Source organism: Poecilia mexicana, unplaced genomic scaffold, assembly GCF_051168715.1.
Source record: "Poecilia mexicana isolate PSO_F unplaced genomic scaffold, ASM5116871v1 scaffold_13, whole genome shotgun sequence".
NCBI lineage: Eukaryota > Metazoa > Chordata > Actinopteri > Cyprinodontiformes > Poeciliidae > Poecilia > Poecilia mexicana.
Genome location: NW_028263382.1, coordinates 7,146,371 through 7,167,934, shown reverse-complemented (window position 1 = coordinate 7,167,934; position 21,564 = coordinate 7,146,371). Strand labels below are relative to the sequence as shown.

Sequence of the window (21,564 nt, the reverse complement as noted above, 5' to 3'; positions counted from 1 at the left end):
GGTTTGAGCAGAGGGGAGGCGTGAACCGATCCCTGAACGGGATAACAGGGTGCCCGCCAAAGTAAAACGCATGATTTAATCATCAATTTGTTTTAAAAAAAAAACCAGAAACATTGCAGACTTTTAACCTCCTCTCTCTGCTGATCAATAATGAATCCATTTGATGCGAGCCCGCCCAGCTCCTCCCACCGCCGTATTGAACCTGCAGCTCTGCTAAATGTGCTTCGTCAGGCTGGCCTGCTGCCTCCTCTGCCTCTGAGAGCGCTGCGTTTTGATTTGAACGGATCTCTACTGGCTCTGCAGGCGAGGCGACACAAACTGTGATCAGAAAGTACAAGTTAGCATTAGCATCCCGAAACACCAGAGAGGCACCGATTGGACAAACAAGAGAAGCTAAATAACGGATTACAAACAACAAATCTGTCTGTTGTTGAATAATTTAGCAGAAAAATGTCTATTTAAGTGAAACTGTTGCTTATTTTGAGGAGCTGGAGTCTGTGGAAAGCATCGCCCGCCTCCAGCTCAGGGACACTCCGGCCTAAAATAGTTTGAATTTGAATTTTTAACAAAAGGCCTTCTTCCTGCTGAATCCCAGGCCTGCAGCTGGCAGAGCACCGAACGCTTCCTCTCCTATTTCTAAAGGATATTCTGGGGGTGTGTCATCACCCTCTCTAACCACTTTACTTTCTTTACATTTTGATTTATTCCTGTTTGTTTTCCATCTAGTAGAAGTTGGGAAGCTGCAGAAGGAGCTGCATTTCCCAGTCAGTCAAACTCCTCCTGGGTATTTTTATGGCCTCCTGTCCACACCAGGCTCCATTAACACTCAAATATGAAGCAGGTGAAGGGAGGCGTTTAATATTTACACAGACCTGTTGCAGCTGGATTGAACCTTTGCTGTTAAACCACACCCAAGCTGATGGCAACCAGAAGTAACTTTACATTAATTTTTCTGTCTGTAAAGTTGGAAACTAATCGTTTTTACTTCCTTTTGTTGAACGTTTTCACTCAGTTTGTGCTAAAGAAAATGAGCATTTTAACCGGTAAGACAGGCAGTTTTCTCTGTGTAACGTCACCATGGCAACAAGGGGCTCGTCCTCGTTAATCCATTTGATCGGTGCGTTTACTGATGTCTGCCGTTTTTGAACAGAAGGCCTCGGGGTTGGCCGTTTTTCAGCTGATTCATCAGAATCAGGCCTACAGGGAGACATGGAGGCTGATGGTGGAAAACAGTCCTGCTCAATAAGCGTTTGACACCACGCACTGATAAAAACACATTTCTGCCTCGTTAAGACAACTAAACGAAGGTTCTTCATTAGAGTTGGTGCTAAGAGCTGTAGAGTTAGCAAAGCAGGAAGTGAAATGTCAGTTTTAGACTTTAGCAAGTACTGAAATGATTTAAATTTAAGTCATTTGAAAACACAACAGAAACGAAACGAAGGTGAAGACAAGATGGAAATAAAACCAAGTTAAAACTAAGTACACCCTTCCTGCTTCCACATCATGATTAGAGATGAAATGATTAATCATGATTAATCTATTAATGAAACTAATTCAGTAACCAACTAGTCACTAACTTTAGTATATTTCAGTACTTGATTCATCATCATTAATCGTTTCAGTCCTGCTTGGGTACGGTGGAGAATCTGTGATGCTGTGGGCCTGTTTCTCTTCTGAAGACCAATAAAAGTGACCAGTCATCAGGTGTTGGGCTCATCATACGTCCTATGAAACACGGCGGTGGAAGGGTGGTGCTTGGGGAAAGGACCAGAGCTTCATTGGGGGCCGTGTGGAAGACGCTTCAAGTTATTGCTTCTAAATATTTTTTCCTTCCACACAGTTTTCTCTGTTTGGCTTCATGTGTGTTTACGTAAATAATATTTGCGTTTTTGTCCCTGGAAGTGAAGGATTTCTGTCCCAGCGAGGCTGAATGAGTTGGAGCCATCGCTCGTCTTCAGTCAGAGGTATTTCTGCAAACGTTGTTGCCTGCGTTGGGTTATGACTCAGTCGTATTTCTCATGACATAGCAGCTAGCTCTTTCACAACAACCCACACAGTCTGGATGCTTGTTCTCTCTGCAGCTTGATCTTTAAACCCTCCATTGCTTAATCTGGCCAGCCCTGAAGTTAAAGGTGTCGTCTCTGGATTGTGAGACTAATTGTTGTACGTTATGGTGCTCCATATTTACACATTGTTGGATTTTCATTGGGTCTGTCTCAGTCTGACTGTTGGAGATTATATTAATATTGATAATATGGCTGGTAACTGATATTTACCGATCATCTGACCAATCTCCTCCCAAACCACGAAACTAAGAAAAGAACGAAACGGTTATTGTTAATATCGGCCCAGTTTTACTTTTAGAACCGATACCAATATATTAAAAATGCTAATTTTTGGCATTATTGGTTCAAAATCTATCCATAAGTTGATATCAGATGTTAATTTGTCTGTCGTTTGTTATTATTGCTAGTTGTTAGCAGGTTGATTTAAAAATATCAACCTGAAATAATTGCTCAGTATTAGATTGGTTGGAATTAAGATTGGACCGATGCGAATCTTTGGGCCGATATCGATATCTGATATTATTATTGCTGTTAAGGTAAAAGTTTTATTCAAACAAAGCGACTGGATATCAGAGCTAAAATTCAAACACAGAATTTTAAACCCTGATGTTCTGCTATGGTGGAGAAATTGGGCTGTTTTCTCACTTGTAGCAAAGAAAAGATGATTTCTTTCCTCTAAAACCAGGAACCGGATGCAGGACTAACGGCAGGGCTGCTTATGGATTAAACTGGAGTTTTGAAGACGGGTTGCATTGTTGGCTCTGGTTTTGAGCAGCAGTAAAAGTTTGAATATCAGAAAATTTAAATGGCTAAAAATCATCATTAATCATTAGCCAACATGTTGACAATCTGACATTTGGAAAAACTCTTAACTCTGTAATGGCCTGTGCCATTTCAGTTAGATTTTCTAAATGATTTCTTGAGAGAGGAAATAAGATAAATCTTTGACACTTATAGTTTTATTTGTTGACTTTCTAAATCTTGTCGGCTTTTATTTGTCTTGCTAAATAAATGTCATATTTTATTCTGAGGGAGGTTTTCTGAGTTTTCATTTTATTTCTAGTTTTGTTGTTTGCAGCCTCAGTTAAAACCTGCATTTGTGTTAAAACACCAACATATTTTTCTGCTTATTTAGCTTTAAAAACATGCGTTTTGCTCTTGCTTTGTGTTTTTACTACTTCCAGGAATCCAGTTTTTGCCCTGATGATGCACCTAAATTTTGAAGTCAGTCTTTAACGACTCTTAAAATAAATCTGTATAAAAAAGTTATTTTCTGCCTTCGCCCAAACCTGAGCTGCTCCTTCCATCAACCATCTGATTTCTGGGTTTCATCTCCATCCTGGATCCAGACGGCGCCCTTTAGTCGCGTTCTGCTGCCGCTTTCAGAGCCAGCAGCTCGCGCTGCGGCGTTTCTCCCCTCTCAGGGCTGGAGTCGATTTCTCTGTGTTGGTAGATATGATGAAGAGTTGCTGTTACTTCTGTAAAAACGGGCCACACTGGGGTCCTGCTGCCTGACTGCGGTCCAGCCAGCTGATGTGGGCTCCAGGCTGAAGACTAGCTGGACTTTATGGGGGCATCTGAAGGTCCAACGCTGCAGGATTCTCCAGCACATCGCTTTATTGCACGTTTGGATTTATAAGTTCTTGCTTTCTAATAATAAAGACAATGTGGTGCAACTGTTCTTTACATGTTTCACTGGATAGGTATTCCATGTTTATTATTATTCAACAAAAGTAAAACAAAAAATGAATCAAAAGCCTGCCGTACTCGAATGAAATGTTTTCTTGTCTTTCCAACTTTGAAGAATGTGTCAGACCGTATTTATGTCCCAGGAAGTTGGAGGAAAGTTGCCAGATGTTTACGAGAGGCTGGAAAGTAGAAGATAAAATGTTTTGATTATATTTATTTAATGGTCTCAGAATAGGATTTTTTAGAGTTGGCTCTAGAAAGTCAACATGGAAGTTGCAACAAACATGTTTGCTGTTGCAGAGCTTTGGGAGCAGACGTACTGTTTAGCCTGGGGCTCATCATGAGGCTGCGTGTGTGTGTGTGTGTGTGCGTGTGTGTGTGTGTGTGTGTGTGTGTGTGCGCGTGTGTGTGTGAGAGAGAGAGAGAGACAGAATAAAAGGGAAGTCATGTCGTGGGTGTGGGTTATTGCTTGTGAGCACATGTGCAGCTGTGCGCTCTCTGAAAAAGACCAGCATGTCGGCTGGAGGCCTTTTGTTCCCTGGACCACCGAAGGACCGGTGGACTCGTCCCGACGCGCCGTCCGGTTCACCAGACAGTGCTGAGCGGCTCCAGGCTCTGCTGAGGCCGGCTCAACCGTTCATGATGGGTACAAAATGAGGCAGGCTGCCATTAGATAACCTATATTTGTCACAACGCCTCGCTGGTGTGCTGCACCATATCTGAAATGGTTTGTGTGCAACTGGAGCTCAAAGGTCAGGGAAGTGGGACAGTGGTGTCTGTGTTGAGCTGGCCGGCCTGTGAGCCCGTCACCGAGCCTCCAGCTGATATATTTACTCTCATTAGTGGGTTGCAGTTGTAAACTGCGGTAGCTGATTCAGCTGGGAAAGAATGAAACGGTGAGCAGAGAGCTGAGCAGCTTTAGAGAAAGGGCTTAAGAGCTTACCGGACCTTTCTGTAGCCGGGTTTATGAAGAACGTTTCAGACACGTTTTACAGGAATGTCCACGTTTAATTTCCTCCCTCAGATTTATATTACTGCTAAAAGCTGCGCGTCACCCGTCTGCTGTTCTGCGTCACAGTTTTAGAGACGGTTTCACTTGTTGTGCCACTTTGGCGTCGTCTTCCTGGAGGAGAAGACGAACAGAAACTGCTTACGGATGTTTTCTGCTAATGTCAACATGCAGCTAAAAAGCTTTTCTGGGTTGTGATGCATAAGTGAATCAGTCAGAAAAGAAAAAAGACCAACTTTCTCATCAATTGCAGGTGTGATCCTGAAAATATGACTTGTTTCCTGTTAATTGAATGCATCAGAACCAAACAATGGCATTTCTCACAGTCTGTGAATGCATCAGGTGAGTTTGGGAATGATCAGATGGAGGTCAGAGCTGCTCCGGGTTTGTTTCCTTGGAAACCAGGCGAAAGGTTAGACCTGCACGATACATCAGCATTTACATTAGTATCGGTCAGTTTTAACATATCGGTATCGCTCCAATAAGTAAAACAACTGATGCTAATTTCCACCTTGTTGCAGCTTCTATTCATGAGTGGGAAAGGAGAGGAAATGTTTGGTCATGTGACAGTGATGCAGCAAAGGATTGTGGGGAATTTAACTGAATCACGGAGCTGTAGCAGCGGCGTGGTTGTTTTAATTACCTGGTTATTGGCCAAAACAGCAACATCCACCCACCCATCCATCCATCCATCCACCCACCCACCCATCCATCCATCCATCCATCCACCCACCCACCCATCCATCCATCCATCCATCCACCCACCCACCCATCCACCCATCCACCCACCCACCCACCCACCCACCCGTGTAAGTTACAAGTTTGAATCCTGTATTAACATTTTCCACTGATGATATGCTTACCTAAGACTTTACAGGTTGGAGCCCTGAACAAGTCAAAAGCAAGTTGTTTGCACAAGTTGAGAGTTTTTTCCTTCCCCCATTTGGTCATTTTATCTCAGAAATGCTTGACGGCTGTTGAGCAGGTGGCGACCAACCTGCTGGATGAAGAATGAACACCATTCACTCAGACGCTGCCATGCAGACACACACAGCTCCCTGCAGACAGACCCATTGTGAGAAGCTCCCAGTCACAAAAGCAGCCAGCAGAAAGACTCTGATGTTACAGTGGATGCACCTGTTGTGCGAAGGGCCTCGGCTCCTCAGGTGTTCGGTTTCCCCTCAGGCCCGAGCTGCTGCAGTTTAACCTACTCACATATCTGCTGTCCTAAACAGCCTGAAATCTGTAGAGTCTCCTGACTTTTCTCAGAGACTAATGAGATTTTTCTGCTCCAACGTCTGAGAAATTTCAGTTTCTTATAATTAACGTGAATAATCTCGATAATTTCTGCTTATAGAAATCTTTGTGTTCACATAAAGGCAGTTTTGGGTGATTTGAGTGTTGAATCAACTACAGGTTGTGATCAGAGGCTTTTATGGGATACGCTGCAAAAACACAACATTTTACCAAGCATGTTTGATCCGGTTCCTAGTGCAGGTATTATGGCACACTAGAAAAAAGTGATAAGTAACTTTTCAGCAAAATATATGAACTTGTTTTAAGTCAATGATATTCCATGTTAGTTTGAAAACAAATCAAGTCTATTTAGTTTGTGTCTTAATTTATTTCATTGTGTCTTTTTTGTAAAGATGATTTTGTTGTAGTGTTTGTGTTTGGACCCCAGGAAGAGGCGTCTCCAGTGTGGTACAGACTAAATGGGATCCTTGAATAAACAAATTAATTAATTGGTGAAAAAGTTAAGCTCACATAATTGTACTAAGAAATTTACACTGGAAACCAAAATAAGTTTTCTTGTTTTTGTAAATCCTGTGTGATGAATTACTGAAGCGACGGTGGTTTATCTGCATTACTTCCTTATCTCTGAGGTTTCTGCAGCTTCCTTCAGCAAACAGTAAAGAAATGCTTCCTGTCGGAGACCAAACTTTAAGATTATTTAACAAAATTACTTAAATGTGTTTCTTTTCATGCTTCCTCAGCATTTATATCTGCTGTGCAAACATGGAAGTGTCTTTGTTTTGGAGGTTTCAGTGTTTCCTAAAGTTAAACGAGCTGATTCAGCGCAGAGGTTTTCACACCCTCCAGCTTTTTCACACCTTATTACCTTCCTCAATTATTGTATTTGGGATTTTACGTGACAGAACAACCTAAATTGGTTCACAGTTGTGGAATGAAAGGAAATATAAAGGATATGTTTCAAAGTTCTGTATGGAGAGAAATCTGGAAAGTGTGGCTTGCATTTATATTCACTCAAGTCAAACCTTTATCAAATGTTTTGCCTTTTCTGTTTTGCAACATCTCTACATGTTTTTGTACAGTTCAGGGCTGAAACTAACAATTTTATCGATTATTCTGACGATTAATCAGATAAAACAACTGGCGCATTCGGCAGATTTTCTTTTTTTTTAATGAAAAAGCTTTAAGTTTTTTTATACAATATTCAAAATTCATTAATAAATACAAATAAACCAACAATTCAATTCCTTTCTTAAAGAAGAAAAACATTTTATTGACATTCTCTTAGTGAATTTGAACCAGGTTAAGATAAAACTGTACCCGTTGAGGAATTATAGATGAAACGTATTTACAGATAAAATAAATATGTTTTTATTGTAAATGCAAAATGTATACATTATTTCTACAGTTTTGGCCTAATTTCAGTTTGGTTATGTTGTTTTTGTTCAGTAAATGTCCTTTTCCAAGTCTGCATGCTCCAGTAACATTTAATCTATTACTAAATTAGATGATGATTATTTCAATAATTAATTGATCATAATTAATCGTTTCAGCCCCAGCACAGTTTTGGATTAATTACTGTTTTGAATATATTGTTGTTTATAGCAAACTGCCTTTTCTGAAGTTGAAGGTTAATCGATTGCTGCATTAGTTGACGATTATTTTGGTGATTAATCTGATTAATCGTTTCATTCCTGGGCTCATTAGCACACACCTGCACAGGTAGGAGACGTTTAGATGCTCCTGTGGATGCATCCGACTGAAAACTCAGGATTAAACACGTTTTTGTCTTTTAAAAACCCTCTGAGGAAAAAATAACCCCGTATTTAGGGAAGCAAATCATTGCAGCGAGAGGAGAAATCCATCTGTGTTGAAAGGAGCACAGTAAAAAATGCTGGGTTATTTTCATAACCCAATTTCTGGGTTGAAGCTGTTGGGTCATAGGTTGGGTTAGTTTGACCAAATATTGGGTCAAAATTCATAACTCATGAGTTGGGTCAGAAATTTATCGGAAGTCTACATCTTGCACACTTCTGTTGGGCCAGGAGTTGGGTGGGTAGATTTACCCAAACGGTTGGGTTAAAGATGAAACTTGGAAGAAGCCACGCCCCTCTTCACAAGCCTCCATTTTCAACATGACTGTGAACGTTGCATATCGGACTTCTCCTCTACTTTGAAATAAGACATGGTAAGTAAAAAGAAGATAAAGTTTCAACGTTTATAGAATTTTATACATAAATTGAATTTATTTCAAACATGTTTGATATTTATTTTTATGGTTATTTAAAATGTTTATTACGGTAGGTTCCTCTGACAAAGAGCTTCGGTGTTGCTACAATACGGATGTTGGGGAAAAAATAGATGAAGGGGAAGGGCACAATTTGTCAAGTAAATTAAATTCAGTTTTTAATATAACCTCAATCATATTTGTTCGTAACTTAACATAGTCAAATTTTTAAAAATCGATTTAGTTTTAAAAGAAAGGTAGTTGACGGTTTGTCCCCTGATTTTTGCAATATGCGCGCGCATCCTTAGCGGGCTGAGGCTACGTGTTCTAACACCAGCAGTAATGGCGGAGGAGAGCGAGCAGAGCTTTAATAATGTGGGTATATTATGCTTTTTGAAAATAAAATAACTTTTGCAAAGTTATTAGGCGATAAATTAGTTGTGTAAACCTGAATTATGCGCTCGGTTTATTAACATATAGCTTAATTACAAACATGCTCGGACGTGTTCGCACTTATCGCTCCCCTCCAGCCGCCGGCTCGTCTCGCCCTCTCTGTCAGTTGACCGGGCGGAGCGGCTCGTTAAGCTGAGAGAGAACGACCGTCTCCCGGCACATTGCTTTCAAACTCCCGCTGGTTTTAGGCAACGAATTAAAAGCAAAACTAAGACAATATCTAATGTTAATGTTTGCTCATTTTATTATTATTGTTACTACGGTATTAATTACAAATACATTTATTTAAAGTTGGTGCTGAAAGTTATTCAGCACTAAGTTTGTGTTAAGTTTTACTTCTAAATTAAATTATATGTGTCATTTTATTTTATTAAGAGCTATATTTATTTTTAGGAACATAAAATTACTCTGAACATTTGAAATTGCTGGCTAATTACAAGTTATTTGCAGTGGAGACAGCTATAAGATTTAATTCAGTCATTAAAGTTTGATTTGTGATTTTGTCTTTTCTGATAGATTTTGTAATTTTACATCCAGGATCTTCAGGAGAATTAAGCGAAACCCAAACTCCTCGTTCTCAACGAAGACCTTCTGCATGACCAAGAACATGAGTCTGCTCCCTCAAGGTATTGAAGCTCAGAAGAAATGTTCTCTAAAATGTTGTCATGCTTTTTAGTTACTGTAACATTTTAACACTAACTTATGTTTGATACAGAAGATGATGTAGTCCTGCAGCTGCTGCCAGTACCCCTTCCTGCTCCACCTTACTAATTTGGGAGAAGTTTCAGATCCATCAACCTGGAAATTCAGATGTTTTCATTGATATCCAGCCTGTAAGTCAACCTTCATCTCTGAATAATGCTCAGATTGTTTAAATAAGTGCATCACATTCAATAGTGAGGTTTTGTGTTAAACTAGAATCAGTCAGAAATTAGTTTTTGAGAATGTAGCCCTTTACCTTTAAATTCACTAAAGGCCTGTTTTTGTGCTTCTCTCTCTTGTTCTCAACGAAGATCTTTTGTATGGCCAAGAAGAGAAAGGAGCGGCCGTCTTCTCAACAACATGAATTTTCTCCCTTAAGGTATTGAAGCTCAAGAGATGTTTATAAACTGTTAACATTTAACATTTTAACACAAGCTTATGTTTCCCATGCAGACAAGATGATGTAGCCCTGCAGCTGCTGCCAGTGCTCCTCCCTACTTACACATTTGGGAGAAGAGTTTCAGATCCATCAACCTGGAAGTTCAGAGGGTTTCATTGATATCCAGCCTGTAAGTCAACATTCATCTCTGAATCATGCTCAAATTGTTTGCTGTTTATATAAGTTCATCACTAATGGCCTGTTATTTTCTGTCTTCTCTCTCCATCAGGTTGGGACAAACCTGGTGGTGCATCTACAAAATGTGACAACCTGTATGTCCTCATGCAGGGAGACAGGCAAAATGCTAAAGTGTCGTTAAAAATGCTCCTTGTTTAATGGCTGAAAGGTTTACTTGTAGTTTGCTTTAAAACAGACTTTTTTTCATTAAATGTTTTCTAATATGGAGTAACAGATACTTCTGGAGTTGTAGCCAAATTAATTGAAGTGATTTAACTACTTATGTTTTGTAACTTTTGTAAATGAAATTGCTGGCTCTATATATGTATCATGTGGAAATAAAAGAAGCTTTAAATTCATATGTCTTTTAATCCTGTTTTTATATAGTGAAATTTAAAATAATTTTTTTTAACCCAACTATAGTGGTATAATAACCCTTGTGTTGGGTTATGAATTTCAACCCAATTTTGGGTCAGTTTAACCAATTTAAACAAGTCAATTTAACCCAACGTTTGGTTAGTTGCCATGACCCAATGTGCTGGGTCAAACCCTCAACCCAACCCAGTTGGGTTAAAACAACCCAGCGTTGGGTCGGTCCATATTTGACCCAGCGCTGGGTTACGTATTGGGTTATTTTTAACCCAGCAGTTTTTACTGTGAGCGAAGTCCGGCCCAGCCAAGAAATGACTCAGCATTTTAAGAAATGACTCAGCATTTAATCCGCTGCTGCTGGTCCAAACTGAATAAATGTGGCCACTTACTCAGCTCAGGCGGATCATCGCTGTGCCGTGGAGAACGATCTGCTGAGTAACGCGGCGCGGCTCCAGCATGTTTGCAGCTACAGGTTATCAGATACATTTGCATTAACTGGACCTGTGGCTGGAAGCGACGGGGAAACTGGTGCCATTGGGGCATGTTAGTATTAAGATATTGACAGTTTTATAGGTCCAGTGTTTATGAGAAACCTTTGTTTTTACGAAAATGAAACGTTTGAGCCGTTCAGTAGCTCTTAAGTGGCTTTGTTTGCTGCTCAGAGCGGCTCCAGCAGAAACGAGCGTCTGCCTGGTTCCCCTGGGGACATAATCTGTGTCAGAGAAAAACCGCTTTGCAGCCAAACGGGTCTGACCCGGATTAAAGCTTTGACTCCCAGGAATTTGAATCGTTGGCAGAAGCCAAACATGTCTGTCAGCTGCTCCGATGCTTCGGCGGCTCTCGGTGAAACGGAGGCTCTCGTCATTGTTTCTAATGATGTGTGCTCTCTGCGTGGTTGGGAGGATTTCATTTCCACTGAAAGAGAAACCAGCTGAAGCCTTTGACTTTTTTTATTATTCAACAACCATAGGCAAGTTTGAGGGCTGCAAGGGAAGCTTTAATTTACAGCTTTTTAACCCCTTAATGGGAGGCAACTCTTGGAGAAATCTGCTTGAAAATGCCGATGCCTGAAATCATACAAGGTTTATATGAAAGACTTTGGTATGAAAATAAATGTAAGACTCCAGAGAATACCCTAAAGGTCTAAAGATCTGCACTAATATTACTGAGGGAGAGTAAAGGAACATGTTTCTCAGCAGGGCCAAAAAATCAACTCTGAGAATCACAATATAAAATGTCCCAAAACTGACATTTAGGAATAAAACCAATTCGCTGTCGACCTCCATTTTTAAAAAGGTACATTCTGAGACATTCCACCTGCTCCGTCTTCATCGCAGGGAAACATTTGGACTCTTTGCTTTTTAGTCTTTGGAGACCGAACGTGTCAGATGAAGACTGAGCACTTCAGGAACGCCACAGACGTTTACGTCCGTGTTTTATGCAGAAATGCTGTCAGGCAGCAGTGTTGACGTTTCACTTACGTTAAACTGGTCTGCTTCCACTATCAGACCAGTTTTTCATCCAGCAAATGTTGTAATGACAGGCCTAATCATGGCCCCAAAAACCAGATTTTAATCGTGATCTAGTCAGACTCCCACTAGACGTGATGCTGCTAGCCACTTGGCTAGCATCGTCGTTAGCAGGGATCTGGTAGCTAGCTGATCTGGCTTCATTTCAGTGTGTCCAATGCAGACTTATTATGGGCTAACGTTACTCCATAGTGGTTGCACAAGATAGCAGGTTTTCTAAAGAAAAACCTCTTGATCGTAATCTTTGGCTTTTTAAAAAATCCTGATCTCTGGTTATTCGTACTGGATGCAGCTGTTCTCTCCTGATTTACGTTTCAGTCTCATTCAGAGAACTTTGTGTGTTCATTTTCGCCCTTTTTATGTTTGTTTTACACATTTTGCTACAGCTGAGTTCAGTGAATCTGCAGTTTTTTTCCTCCCATTAAATCTTGACCGCTGATCAGCGCTCGGCTCACCGCCATCAGACCCGTCTGTCAGAGATACCGGCTGGTTTTTCTGCAGCCGTCTCTTCCTACCAGGAAGGAGCGTCGCAATGCAGCATGTGACACGGCTGCTGTCATCGCTGTGACATCTCCGTTTCCAGGACAAGACGTGACGCAGGGTGACGTTTCTGAAACTTCCCCTCTGCTCTTGCCACACACAGAAAGATCCTGAACCCTGTAGGAAAAATGTCCAGATTCCTGCAGAGATGCTCAGGGAGCCTCTGTCAGAGGGAAGCTGCTGAAAACTTTAAAAAGACATTTTGCAAACAGTAACTTTACTATAAAAAGGATGGAAACCAATGTGGAAATGCTGATTGCTGTAGAAATACCTGAGATCTGAAAACTATGAATTTTATTTAGTTTTTCTGGCTTAATGTGCGATTTCTCTCTTAAAATCTTCGGAAATCTTTGGTATTCTTTGAGAACTGAAACAACTCAACTATTGATTCACCAGTATTTAATATTAATGCGCTGAGTGACATCTTCGGAGTCTGAGCTGCTGGACAGGAAGCGGAAGCTGCCAGCATGTGTATTTTTAAGAGTTTGAGGACGGAGGATTACGCCACAGGGGCACCGACATCACACATCCTGTCTTTGCTCAAGACTTTCACATCAATTCACAAACTACTTGCGTAGCTGCTGTGCATTCAGATCGCCTCCATGTGGGCAAGAGCTTGAAAACTTGTTTGTGCTTGTCACAGGTAGCGTCCTTAAATAGCATCGCAGTTCCTGCAGATAAGCCTAGAAAATCAGATTTGCATTTCTTTGGCTGCAGAGACCTGTGCAGAGTTATTTATGAGTTGGACTGCAAAAGAGGAAATGACGTAATAATCGTCATACATTCTTAAAGTTATCTGATCCTGATAGTTCATGTCAACAATGGAAAACCTGAGTCGATGCCTGAGTTTGCATTCATCCATTTGGACGTGTTTTATTCAGTTTCACGCCACTCAGACAGTAGAAAGCTTTGCAACACATGCAAATCTGCATTTCACAACAATGCAGCCGCATGTTTGAGTTAATGGCTTTGGTTAGGCAGGTTAGGAATGTTATGTAATTTGTTGCTAACAAAGACGACTGAAACCTGATTCTGTGTTTTAATAAACTGAAATATTTAATCTCCTCTATTAAGGCTGGACAATAAATCAATAACAGTATAAATTGCGATAGAAAATTCACTGAACTCCGAGCCACAACCGCACAGCATTCTGGGGGTTGTAGGCAGAGGAAAGACTATTTCACTTAAATGAAACATTTTTCCGATGCTGTAAGCGAAATGTTGTATTCAAATTCCAAAACATCTTTCTTTTCTCTTCTTTTCTCTTCTTTTCTGCTGATTTAAGATCAAGCTCAGAGTTCAAAAGTTCAGAGAAGAAAAAGAGGCGGGGCCGGCCTTCTGTTAACAACTCGCTTTTATCATTGTTGAAATGACGTCTGGATGTTTTTCCACCGTCACACAGGAATTTGACTAAACCCCGATGTGGAGCCGCGGTCACTGTTACCCTCTAACAAGTTTAACTAAACCTCTAGTGGTTTAGATGATCGGTTCTACAGGAAACTTGACTATTAAAGGCAAACTGTTTCGCTTCCGTGAAGAGGTTGGGATAGGTCTATCATGTGTCAAACTTGAGGCACAGGGGCCAAATCTGGCCCACCGCAGCGTTTAATGTGGCCCTCCAAATTACATCAATACGTCCCTCCAGTTTTTCACAAATTCACAAACAGATCCTCATATTATTTCTGATTTTTACTTCTAATTTTTCTAAAAATTGGCCAAAAACATTGAATTTAACTAAGACTGCTGCCACAGGTTTACTTGATGTCACGTTATACTAGTCCATAACCAATACAGCGATTAATAAAAAGTCACATATAACATCATACATTAGTGCAAACATCATAAAAATTACTCACAAATTTTTCCAAATTAGCGCCACAAAATCTGTGATTTTTTATTACAAAAATCCCCCAAAAAAACAATCACAAAATCCTGGATGGACTGATCAGTGTGAAAAGATGTTCAATATTTAAAGAAAAAGCTGATTGAATAATGAAGCAAACAGCTATGTAATGAGTGACAAGTCAACAAGAAAACACCTGTCTCTTCCAGCAGGCATCGTACAGCGCATTCAAACCAGCTGACCAAACGTGCTGGGTTGCTAGGTAACGGATGGAGTTCCACTGAGGTTGCTAGGTAACGGACGGAGTTCCACTGAGGTTGCTAGGTAACGGACGGAGTTCCACTGGGGTTGCTAGGTAACGGACGGAGTTCCACTGGGGTTGCTAGGTAATGGTGTCATGCCTGTTGATTGAGACCTAATGTTTGGGAGGCTTTTGAAACGGCTCATTTTCTAGAAAATATGAAGTTATTGCTAAAAAGAACAAAAACAGCTCGGTGGTGTTTTTTAAATAATAAAAAAAACTCTTGGGCTGCTTTTAGAAGCAGTTTAGACCCAAATGGAAGTAGAAAAACTTGCAAAATGTGGTATTTGCATAATGGAAAATTAAATTAATTAGAAATGTATTTTTAAAATAATAAAATAAAATAATAAATAAAACAGCAATAATAATTGAAGAATTTATCTTTCATTGCAACATTATTTGCTGTCTGAACTCTTCCCATCAGCTCCTGCCAGCGCCGGCAGGGTGACGTGATCGCTCAGTTTCCAAGGTCAAGGTGTGCAGCAGCAGCAGCAGCAGCAGCTTTGCTGAATGTGCAAATTGCATCCGAACAGCAACCTCCACCTCCACCCAAACACTTAGCGCCATCCATCTTCTGAACGAGCGTCCTATCACATTTATAATGATTACTGGGGGGGTTATCCCACAGGCTCACACCCTAATTTGTTTTCTGACTCAGTTCTCCGTCCTCTGAGGCAGTCGGACCACACCTCCAAGTGAAGAAATCGTATGTTAATCGGAAGAAGTGAATCGATGGAGCCCCGAATTTATGGGAGTTTGCTGAAAATGAAGATAGCAGCTGGAGACAAAAGAGAGGGCGTGTCTGGGCAGAGAAAAGGAGAATGGAGGGAAAGGATGAAAATTGATTTGTCTGGGGGATGGGAAGAGCTGGGGCGGAAAAGGAGAGGGGGGCAGAGGGTAAGGAGGGGTGAAAATGAAGGTGCCTGGATAATATAGACAAAGAACAAAGGCAATCAGTCTCTACATTTCTAATAGTTGTCCTAACAAACATTTTCACTAGCTTAAAGTTCCCCAGGTCAGTTATTTTCAACATATTCACTTCAGTTTATATAGTTTAACATGGCTGGAATATCTTGTAGAGTAACAAGAATCGTAATATAGAAACAGATTGTCACATTTAACAGTGGATCACAGTAACCGGGTAAGACGCAAAATTATTTGGCTCTGAGCTGCAAATATTAATATAAAACAATTATTTAGATCTATGGAGGACAGATACTGCCAAAATAGGGGATAAATGTATAAATAAATAAATGGCTAAGTGTAGCATCCAAATAATAGAAAATAAGATATTTCCCAACTTATTTGATGACATAATGTGACATATTTTAATATTTAAGTGTTAATATAAAACTATCAGTATTTAATCTCTTTTTAATTTCTTCATTTGTTAATATTCTGTATTTACGTTTTGCTCATTTTTTTACCTATAGTCACATTTTATTTCATTATTTATTTTGCTTAATATTTTTTCTATTCCGTATTTATTAAAAACAATTAATTTATCATAATTATTTTATTATCCATTGATTTTCTGTAACATTTTGTCCTTGCAATTTTTGTTAAATGTTTCTTATGTTATCTTCTAAATCTTTGGAAGAAATGAAGTAGAAAAGAAAAATGGGGAGGGAATGGAGAAAATGTACTTCTACATTTATTGCCAATTTTGGCAGAATCTGTCCTCCATAGTTTTGATCTAGAAAAACCTTCAATTTTTTTTTTTTATTGTCCTCCTGGTTTCTTCTTCATAATTTTTTTGGAAAAAATGAAGTTGAAAGGAGGAATAGGGAGGAAATGAAGAAATTAAATTAAGTGGTTATATCCAATTTTGGCAGAATCTGTCCTCCATAGATTTTAGTCTAAAAAAACCTTCACCACTGAGATGTGAAGGATCTAAAAATAGTGACGCTGCTTGGAAGGAAACTGTAAATCACAATCTGTCAGTGGCCTGAAGTGTTTTATCTGTCAGGAACTGGCTGAAATGAAATACCGCCACTTTGTGAAAGTGAACCGTTCAAACGCTGACAGTGACAGAAATGTAAAATGTCCTGGTTTTCTCAACCCCTGACCGTTGTGCTTAATTGTTTCAGTAATTATCTGAGACGCTGGAGCTTCCGTTACGTTTTCACTTCCTTGTTAGTCGTGAAATCCCACATCCTACATTTCTGCTCATTTTCTTCATTCTTGTTTTGTCGCAGATAAAAGAAGGTTTTCAAACCCTTTTAAAAATAATTATTAATGTTGCAGTCCCAGGGGACGTCCCAGATCTCAACAAGAATCAGAGCTTTGATTGGTGCGTCTGGTTGAGTGGATCGGCATCATCCGGCTGAATGTTGGTGACCTTGCAGCAAGTCATGAATGTGAAGAATGTGAACTATGAGCATCACATGAGATGCACCAAGGTGACCCGGTTACAGTCGGTTCTGGAACCACATGACTGCAGAACCAGAGTCCCGAGGTCTTTGACGGTTCTGGTGAAGGGATGCGGTCACGTATGACCAGAGAACGTTGGCTGCAACCGAAACAAATCAGAAAATTAGACTAAAAATGTCTGCTTGTACAGCAAATCCGTCATGTTTGTTGCTGTAGATCAATCATTTCAGATTTTATTTAAATAAAGAGTAGTTTATAAACCACCGAACGGCTTAAAGGTCTGCTGTTGTCATAGCAACCTTCCAGACCCCTCAGGTCTTCTGGTTCTGGTTCTGCTCTGCATCCCCAGAACCAGAACCAAACATGCAGAAGCAGCATTCAGCTTCTATGCACCACAAATCTGGAACAAACTTCCAGAAAACTGCAAAACGGTTGAAACACTGAGCTCCTATAACTCAAGACTAAAAAATCCAGGTGTTTGGAGTTTATTTTGAAACATTACAAATGCAATATTAATCAATATTTTGATGTGTAATGATGCCAACTGGTAAAATTTAATGTTTTTTTATTTACATACGCAGATATTTATTTCTTCTTTTTTTGTTGATCTACAGAATAATTAACCAGATAATAGGATGATTAGCAGCAATAGAAATCAAATAACTAAACAAACGCAAACGTGTAGCTATACATTAAAAAAATATGCATTCAAAACAAAAACAAAACACAGAACTTAGTCAACTGGTGTCTCAACAAAATGAAATTGATTAATATGTTGTCTGTCACGACTTTATTTTTGTGTTTTGATGACGTAAAGCACTTTTACCTGTGTTATGCTGTACATTGATTGATTGATTGATGATTGACCGATCCCCCTTCTTGCCGCAGCATGCCTCCCTGTCGGCCAGCCGCTCGGATAAAGGTACGGGCTGGTCGAGCCGCTCGCTCGGCGCCCGCTGTCGAAACTCCATCGCCCTGTGTTCGGACGAGCTGCCGCACATCGGGAACTACCGACTGCTGAAAACCATCGGCAAGGGCAACTTCGCCAAAGTCAAGCTGGCCCGCCACATTCTGACGGGCAGAGAGGTGAGCCAAACGAGAACTCGAGAGAAAGCTCTTTGTCGCTCTGGAGGAAGCTGTGAACTGGTCGGAAGCATTTCACCCACGAGTTTGATAAAAACCCTGCAGCAGAATTGAGGCTCTGCGCTCTTTGAACAGGCGAGTCGCCTTTAAACAGACGTCTTTCTTCTCATAAAACCCGCTGACCCACATCGGTTGAACCGATACCTTGAGGCTCAGGAAGCTCCACACGCCCTGGTCATGTGAAAAGCTGCAGTTTCCCACCCAAATAAAGCAGAAGTCAGTCGTATAGTCAGTTTACAGCTGAGGGCCTGATGTGGTCTTGAACCGGGCCGCCGCCTCTTACTTAGGGCTTCTGGGTTATTTTTGTTGATTGCAGCTTTTAGCGTCATAAACGTGCTGTAAAACAGTACGTCTTGAACTTTGTCCTCTTTTATTGTTTCGCTTGAGTACTGAATAAGGTAATCTCTTCATGTATAATTCAGGAACTTAATTTTACAGCCCAGTTTAAAAATGTAAACATAAATCCATCAAACTGCAGATGCATGTCAGTAAAGCAGAATATCAGAAAAGTTTATTTTGTTTCAGGAATTAAATTCAGAAGTGAAACTCACTGTGAATACATATAAATTACGCAGTGACATATCTAGATGTTTATTTTCATTAATATGGAATACAGCTGATGGAAACTGAGTCTCTCAGAAAACACATATTTGGCTTCAAACTAAAAATTTAGTTTGAATATAAATATATAGCTTCAAAATAAATATTTATTTATTAAGATAAATATTTAGCTTCAAACTAAATATTTAATTGCTAAATAAATATTTGCTGGCTAAACATTTAGCCTAAAAATATTTAGTTTTCAGGCAAAATGTTTGGTTTTAAGATAAATATATAGCTTTGAAATAAATATTTATTGAGCAAGCTAATTATTTAGCTTCAAATTAAATAGTTTGAAGCTATGTATTTAATTTAAAGCTAAATATTTAGTTTGGAGCTAAAACTTAAGCTAATTAAAAATTAATTTCCCACTTTGGCTTTTCATTGTGTTGATAACCTTTTAGTGTTTGTTGACATTTGGGATTAAAAAATTAAAAAGATTGAAGTGATAAAAAAAGTTGACACACTTTAAGAAAAGCAACATTTAAAAAGAGTAAACATGACAGTTAATTTTAAGAATGTTGTACATTTTCTGTCGCTGTTTTGCAGGTTGCCATAAAGATCATCGATAAAACCCAACTGAACCCAACCAGCCTTCAGAAGGTGAGCGACATCAAACCCTGTTCTACTCTGAACTGTTCGTGAAAAAACGTCGGAGATTACCGACGTTTCTAATATTGTCCGACGTTAACCTTAAAATTGTTGTACTTGTCGACTGACCTGCCTTTTTTTGACCTGCGTCGCACGGACATATTTTTCAACAATACATAAGAGCAGATCGTCGCTACGGCAACGCATTCAGGCATTTTGATTGGTCAAGGCACAGGAAGCGTTATGGAAACTGTTGGGCTAATTCAAACGCGAGGAAATATAATTTCTTGACATTTTCAAACATGTTCAGATGTTTTATTATATTTTCTCATAATTATATGATGAATCTTGATCTTTTTCTCTCATTTCTGATCATTTTTCTCAGTTCATTATATATTTATAAGCAGAGCGTTGCAAAAATTGCATTTTTTAAAGTATTCCAACAGATCATGTTAGCAATACTTACAAAAAAGAAACTTGTTGTACAATTAGCCTAAATCTAATACTTCCATTTTTCCAAAGCATCAAATTGTAAATTATACAACTTAAGTAGATTGAAAAGCTTAAAGTCACTGGTTAGTCCAGAGTCAGTGGTCCCCTGGCAGATGAAGCTTGGCTTTGATTCCTCATTTAATCCAGAATAATGTGTTCAGCTCGCCGCTCTGCCGCGTCAGATCCACGCCGTCGGAGAACGAGTCCATTCAATGTGCAGCAAAGTCAGACAGTGATGCAGTTTAAACGTTTAACTCGAGTCTGCAGCTGAACTGTTTGCACTAAAATCAGTTAAAATACCTTGTAAGTGTCGGCTCAGATATAAAGTCGTTCTCCCTCTGTAATCCTGATTTCATCCGTCTCTGTTCACTGGCAAGTTTTCTTTTTGTTTGTTATTTGGTGTGAAATTACACTAAATGACAAATTAGTTTGCAGTTATTAGTTTGCAGTTTAGCTAATAAGTGGAAATAAATGCTTAATTTCTGCTTCAAATCAGGAATTAAACAGGAAAAGTTGCCTCTGCTCGTCCTTGTGTTAAGGTCAACGAACTTGTTGGATTCAGACATTTTCAAACTTCTAGTGTTTGTTTCTGATCTGCAGTTTTATATATAAACTTTGGAAGAAAGATCAAATGTCTTAAAAAAGTTAAGAGCTTTATTTGTATTATTTCAAACAGAATAAACATGACTATTATTTAAAAAGAAATTGATAGAATTACATGGAAGAATAGAAATCAAGTTTATTGTCCCTCAATGGGGAAATTCAGGTGAAAAATCTAGGGCTGAAATGATTAATCGTGGTTAATCAATTATTGACATTTAATCTAATTTAGTGATTAATCATTAACTGGCTGTTTTTCTTTAGTAGACTCAGAAGAAGGCAATCTTCCAGAAGAACAACACTCCTAGAGCAACAATTAAGCCAAATATGTACAAATATACATTTCACATTAAAAAAAGAAAAAAACCTTCATTGTCTGTAAACCTACAACTCATCAATTGGCACTTTTAGGTCCACCTGATTAAAATTCTGTAAAAATCCTATTAAGCACCTTTTGCTCTCCAACTATTAACCAATTAATCCAAAAATTAATCAATTAACCAACAAATGATCAAGCGTGCACTAAAGGAATGCTGTGTTATTGCATTTTGGGCAATAAATTGTTCATTTTCTTATTTTGAAAAAGGAATTATTTGCATCTTTCAATGAATTTCTAATATTGTATTAAAAAATGTGAAAGTAGTTGAATGTAAAATCTGCAGAATGTGCCAGTTTTTTATTCGATTAATCATCTGAATAATCGATTAATCGTTCAAACAACCAAATAGTTAAATAGTTGATTGTTGCAGTTCAATCGAAACTATAAAAACAAAGTAAGAATAGTAAACGGTAGAGTAAGGGCAAATTTACAGCAAAATAAAAACATACATTTATTTAACAGACCATATTGAGACCATCTAGGTAGCCACTGATCCAGATTAATGTAAATCTGTCTTAAATGTGACACCAAACTCCCATTTAACTTTCCCACATTTTATTGTCTGACTTCTGACTGTTAAATAAAATGATTTCTGATGCCAGTTAAGGACCAGAAAACATTTTTGCAGGATTTCAAAGTGAATCTGTTTGGCGTTGGAGCAGCTGTGTGTGTTTGTTGCAATGAAAGCTCCTCTTTTCAGCCGCCCAAGTGTTTGACTAAAGGCTCTTCTTTGAAGTGCTGTAAAGGATTTGTATGTTTTGGTTCTCAGTGTTGTGTATTCATAC

The 21,564-nt window shown here is 39.2% G+C and overlaps 1 protein-coding gene and 1 long non-coding RNA gene across 7 annotated transcripts in view; both read left to right on the top strand.

The window, feature by feature from the left end:
- mark4b (MAP/microtubule affinity-regulating kinase 4b) overlaps nt 1-21,564 on the top strand; it is a 61,417-nt gene that overhangs the window by 5,960 nt on the left and 33,893 nt on the right. For all 3 annotated transcript variants that reach the window (XM_088011615.1, XM_088011616.1, XM_088011614.1), the window contains exons 2-3: nt 17,863-18,060; nt 19,267-19,320. In XM_088011615.1, coding sequence (XP_087867741.1) covers nt 17,863-18,060; nt 19,267-19,320 — 252 coding nt within the window. The remainder of the gene's footprint in view (nt 1-17,862; nt 18,061-19,266; nt 19,321-21,564) is intronic.
- Nucleotides 7,913-10,375, top strand: LOC148155729 (uncharacterized). Of its 4 annotated transcripts, none has more exons than XR_015765037.1 (6): nt 7,913-8,206; nt 9,215-9,324; nt 9,414-9,531; nt 9,712-9,779; nt 9,854-9,969; nt 10,069-10,375. It is a non-coding gene; the product is annotated as an uncharacterized LOC148155729 (long non-coding RNA). The 4 variants fall into 4 exon arrangements; XR_015765038.1 differs by having other exon boundaries at nt 7,915-8,206; nt 9,236-9,324; XR_015765036.1 differs by lacking the exon at nt 7,913-8,206 and adding an exon at nt 8,580-8,620 and having other exon boundaries at nt 9,236-9,324.